This window comes from Mus pahari, chromosome 12 (genome assembly GCF_900095145.1).
Source record: "Mus pahari chromosome 12, PAHARI_EIJ_v1.1, whole genome shotgun sequence".
NCBI classification, from domain to species: Eukaryota; Metazoa; Chordata; class Mammalia; order Rodentia; family Muridae; genus Mus; species Mus pahari.
Window position 1 is genome coordinate 40,230,933 of NC_034601.1, and position 5,661 is coordinate 40,236,593.

A 5,661-nucleotide genomic window follows, 5' to 3' on the forward strand; every position below is an offset into this window, starting at 1 on the left:
GGAAAGAGAAAGAAAGAAAGAAAGAAAGAAAGAAAGAAAGAAAGAAAGAAAGAAAGAAAGAAAGAAAGAAAGAAAGAAAGAAAGAAAGAAAGAAGAAAGAAGCCAGGCTCACTGACTTCTGGTCATCTCTTTCAGATATTTCAGGGGCTGGAGCTGTTGTCACATCGTTGAAGGATGCTCCTGCCTTCCTTGGTAAGTAAAGTGTTGCTCCAAGGAGTTAATTCTCTACCTTTGTACTCAATGTGGGACTTGTACCTGTAAGCTCCTTCCTCTTTGTGGCTATATCCAAGCCTGGTACCAAGCTGAGGTACAGTCACCGAGTCAAGGAAACAGCCCCTGGTGTGTGGTGAGAGTCAAGAATAATTGCTTCATGGGTGGTGGCTTCTTCTCACAAATGTAAGTTTCAGATGCAAGAATGAAACTGCCCATTAATAGTGAGCGCGTTCACATTGTAAGTCCCTTGTATAGAAGTACACATTTCTGCCCTTTGCATGGAGAAGATGCACTCCAGGTGCTAATTTATTGTCGAACCTGAGATACTCCGGGAGAGTAAAAGGATTGCTAAAAATAGCTAAGTGATTGATAATGACATTAAATAGTATCAGCCTATCAGACCTGGGGCCATCCTTATAGCAACTGTGTCTTTGTCCACCAGATGACAATGGCCTTCTAACGTATCTCTGGGGGGCCTGCTGTGCAGTGTACTTGCACTCGAAAGGAAAGTGTTCGATTTTCTGCTTGTGTGCTCGCAGGTTGGGTTTGTGACTGAAAAATACTTGCTCCTTCATTTGCATGGTAAAAACAAAATGCAAGTCTGAGTCAAAAATATTCCCCCAAACTGTAGCCTCTTGACACCACGTATGTGCAAATCAAACTAGAGGCAAGCAAAGGAGGGAGTCAGGAAGGTCGTTCTGCTTAACATCATCTTATATTTTCCCTCTTTCTCTTTCATTCCTATATGCTGAAAGAAGTATTATATAAGCATAATACCTACCAAAGATTGAAAGTGAATCTCATAGTATAATGTTTTGAGAGCTTCCAGATACTGAGACAACCCATTTACATTCCTTTCTTACAGGAAAAACGTAAGCACTTTTAAAGCCAGACAAGCGTCTCCAAAGCAAAGTAAGTCATCATCTCCCCATCATGTTTACTTCCGATGCACACACATTTCTAAAACGTCCTTTCTCTGTGCTCCCCAAAGCCCAGTGAGAATACCCGTTGCTATAAACCTACACACAGTGCTGCAATTCATCCAGTTCCCTGCTTATTTGTTGTGTGTTTATGTGTTTGTTTCTATTAGTCTGTGGTCTCATTGACGTAGGGAATGATTTATCGAACCTCCATATTCCTCAAGCAATGCCTGATCTAGAACCTGAAGGAACTAGCTGGCAACAAGTATGCCAGCCAGAGCAGAGAGGCAGCTCAGTGTTTTGGGCCTCCCCTTAGGAGCAACAGGAAAGAATGGAGATGTTTCCCAAAAGATGAGGGATAGTCAGGTTTTCATTAAACGGATCATCCAGCCCAGTGGTCGAACCCTTGGTAGGAAGTCATGCCAGCAGACCTTTTACAAGGCTGGGGGAGGGACAGATCAGTGCTGAGTTAAAGTCACATGGCCTGGTGGGTGGTTGGAGAGTAGCAGTGAATAGGGGAGAGAGGGAGGGAGACAGAGAGAGAGAGAGAGAGAGAGAGAGAGAGAGAGAGAGAGAGAGAATAAGGAGGTGTGGGTGTGAAGATGGGCCCTAAGCATTTCCAAAGAAAATTTTGTCTTCCCCTTACTGGGTTTAAAGTGGAGAGTATAGCTCACCCATGCACTGAGTCTGTGCTTAGAAGGAGCTCTGTGGGTATTTAGTGCAGGCTCCTAGTGCTCCCAGCCTGCGCTCTTTCATCCCAAGGTCCCAGCAAACCCCAATTTCCTCCAAAAGAAAACACAACAGAAATAAGGCCACTGGTGACAAAATTCAGAGCCCTTTCTTCTGGTGACAACCAGTGAAGTCCCACATGGCCATAAAAGCTTGTAGTGATGTGAGTATTATGAGACATATAAACCCATGAACCATGTGGTACTGCTATCTGTGATCAGCTCTGCCTCCCTTCTGTCTACTTATTCTGCTTGGATGGGAAGTGTGCCTCTGTTCTGTGGCTGAAGCCAGTCAGCTTGGAGTAGACGATCTTTTGAAAAATTGCTTTGCTTCCACAGAAACATAAATATTAAGCCTCCAAGCTCCCTGTTCTGAAAACTTCCCTCTAGCACAAGTCCCTATGCTACCACCATCCCATATTACCTGTTAGAAAGAATACTCTCCTATCTGCTGTGTGGGGCTCTCACACTCTCTCATATGTTCTCTGCCTAGCCTTGGGACAGCACACTTGCTTCTGGTGAGCCTGCCTTTCTAGTGCATTTTACAAAGTAGGTACACAATGATCATTACATAATGAAAAAGAAAGGAAGGAATGTGCTTTGCTGCCTAAAGATGCAGCAAAAGTACCTTTCTCCACTGGCCCTAGCAGCCTGAGCAAGCTATGCTATGGCTTCTTCATGCTGTCCTGGCTCTTAGGGATTGACTATAGACTTCTGTAGACTGCTCCAGCTGTCCCTTGGCTGTCTGGCTGCATACAGCCAAGCCCCAACCCCTCGAGGCACTTCTTAACCTGTGATTCACTGAACGTATTTTCTTTCTGCAGACGAAAGGATGACTTCAGCTCCCGTTCAGGTAATAAGATCCCTTCTGATCCCAACCTGGAAGAACGCTGTAAATGCCAAGGCTGGAACCCAATGCCATTTGCAGTGCCTGGTGGCAGAAATATCAGCTCTCCTGTCGTATAACTTGTTGGAGGGTGCTAACATTTGCCATGTCCTTTGTTGGTGGCAGGCCATGTTGTGAGCCTTCGACAGGCATCTCATGTAACTGTCACAACAACCCATATTATTGCTGTATCCTCTGGCTTCACAGAAGCAAACTGTAAAGGATAAAGTTGTATTCTCCAAAGCCATGCAGCTGAAAGATGCCAGAGCCAATATTCAACACCTAGGCTCTCTCTACTACCCATGTGCTTTCCACTGAACATTACTGCCTCTGATTTTTAACTCCTGAGATTTCCCTATTAATAAAATCTTCTCTAAAATTAATAATATAATATTCTTCAGTGAGGAGCCTGTGAGTGTAGTGCAGTTTGTAGAGAGTGTTTATGTAGCATGCAGGAAGCCCTAGGTTTGAACCCCAGCACAGTGTAAACTAGGTGTGGTGACACATGTACTTCTGTGGTTCTCATAAGATAAAAGTAAGAGGAAAAGAAGTTCAAAATCATCCTCTGCTACATTTTGAATGGGATATGGGAGACTTTGTCTCAAAGAATAAGAATGTCTTGATGAGTAGTTGAATGTTATCCAAGCACATCCAAAGTTCTAAGACCATGGAAAGTTTACAAGGTTGTCAAGGGTCACTCTAGAATACATGAAAAGGGGACACACTAAGTCACCTATGTGCTTTGGGTGACATGGACTCTCCATCATCTAGTCTAGTGTTTGGAGTGTCCCTGCAACCATTTAGGAAAGATGACGGAGGAATGGAGAAGGCAGTGGTAGTGGAAGTCAGAATTGCCCCCATCAGGTCTGTGTTGTTAATTAAAGTACAAATAGAATGGAGAGAGGCCAGATCTTTATAGTGCCTTTCCTTTGACCTGCAGGACAATGCTAATGAGACCTACACAGAAGAGTTGTGCTACATCCTCGTTGATCACAAAGCCTTCTGGGGAAGGCCATCAGTGAACCCTGCTGAGGGCTTCTATGAGAACGTCTCTAACAAGGCTGAGAGACACAAAGAGATTTCAAGAGAAACAGAGACTGAGTACTCGGTTCTCTATTTCCCTTCTCCCCCGCAGCCCCTACCTTCTACAGAAGATGAATATGAACTTCTTGTGCCCAGCAGACTCTCCTCACGTGCCTTTCAACAGCCACGGTCACTTACAACCCCCTATGAGACCCACTTTTCTCATCCACAATGAAGTGACTAGGTTGGAGTTTGTTCAGCACTGACAGATAGAAGTAGGAGTTAGGGACTCTAGGTGAGGCAGCCGTGGGTCACAGGGATCCTTAGTTTATTTCTTCTGGAGGACCTTGCCAGGGCAGACTCTGCAAGCCTCTCAGAGTCTGACAATAGCTAAACACTCAAAAATTAGTCAACTGTCTTCCACATTGCATTGAAAAAAGGAGTGACCACCTTTGTTTATGAGTGGTGTTAAAAATAATCTGTGGTCAGAAGAGCTCCTGGTATCTCCGCTGGGGTGTACCACGCAAGACTCTGCTCTTCTCAGTAAGTTCTTACAAATTGTCCCACAACTGTACTCTGCAGTCAGGGGAAGCTTTCTCATCATGTTCCATGACCCCAGAGAGAATCCCTCATCACTGTTAAGTTCCAGCTCAGCACCAATTGCTATGGAAACCAGCAATATTCCTTTTATTCCATGGGTCTAGCATGTGTCCTTTACACAGTGTCCTTGACCTGACGGTCCCCATGGCTTGGAATTTCCTGTGCAGTCATTAATATAATTTTAAACTATATATTTAAACTTTGAGTTTCTCATCAGAATTGTCTTTCTCCTATGGTAGAGGAAAACATTCTCAAAACCTCCTTCATGGTAGGCAAGCGATCGGCCATGAAGAGACCGCTCAAATGTCTCTTCACCTAAATCTCAGGAGAACCACCGTAATGTCAGGAACTGACAAAGTGGAAAGTTTCTGGAGAGACTTTAACCCCACTATCTTCCTTTTTTACTAAGCGAAAACTCTTTGCCCCATGGTATATTATCAGCATTCGTGGTAGAACTTTATTTCAGCTTCCGAGTCAGTGTTGCTGCTGCAGGCGCTATATGATGCAGTAAGTTTCTCCATAAACGGTCCAGCGTGCACGCAATGTCCACATGAGAGAAGTAACACATGCCTCTTCTCTGTGAGCATGCCTCTCTGACTCGAGTCTTTATTTTCCATCACTGTTTTCTTTGGAATTTCTGGGATCATTTCTGTGCTAAGTTAGCCAACTACTCACAACCTACTGCCTGGCCCAACCTGGCCCACCGCCTGTATTTTTGTAGATAAACGTTTATTGAAACACAGCTGCACTGATTTGTCTACATACTATCGATGGTTGCTCAACCATGGTAAAAATTGATTTGTGACACAGACCGGAGGCTTTACAAAGCTAAAAATATCTGTAATTTAAGCTATTCTAGATAATAATTTTGCAGACCTCTGCCTTAAACAATCATGGTTTGAGATAAACTGGAGAAAATTACATTTGGTTATTGACACACTCACTAGGAGCAGAGAACAATGAGCTGGCGGGAAAATATTAAACCACAAAGGAGATAAGCAAGACTAAAACAATTACTAGCAAATGAGACTATTTGTATGTTCACACCTGCATCCGCAAGGTGTTGTTTTATTTACCTCATGGCCACTGTCCTAATTTAAGGGATGCTAAACTGTCAAGATGTTCATTGAGATGAGCTTGGGAGGGACTATGTGTTTAATTACTGCTTTGTTATCAGAGATGAATAACTGTTTACTTAAAATGCCACAAGGCATTAGGGAGGTAGCTCAGTCATAGGGTACTTGCCTAGCATGCACAAGGCATACAGAGGGAGAGGGAGAGGGAGAGGGAG

At 43.8% G+C, this 5,661-nt stretch overlaps 1 protein-coding gene across 2 annotated transcripts in view; it reads left to right on the top strand.

Annotated features, from left to right (window-relative positions):
• The window catches only part of Gcsam (germinal center associated signaling and motility), a 9,102-nt gene extending 3,984 nt beyond the window's left edge, over positions 1 to 5,118 (top strand). The window contains exons 2-5 of one of the 2 annotated variants that reach the window (XM_021210045.1): positions 136 to 192; positions 1,079 to 1,125; positions 2,686 to 2,714; positions 3,688 to 5,118. In XM_021210045.1, the coding sequence (XP_021065704.1) occupies positions 136 to 192; positions 1,079 to 1,125; positions 2,686 to 2,714; positions 3,688 to 4,005 (451 nt within the window). In that variant the 3' untranslated portion in view covers positions 4,006 to 5,118. The remainder of the gene's footprint in view (positions 1 to 135; positions 193 to 1,078; positions 1,126 to 2,685; positions 2,715 to 3,687) is intronic. The other variant, XM_021210044.1, reaches the window with a different exon arrangement.
• The last annotated feature ends 543 nt before the right edge of the window (positions 5,119 to 5,661 follow it).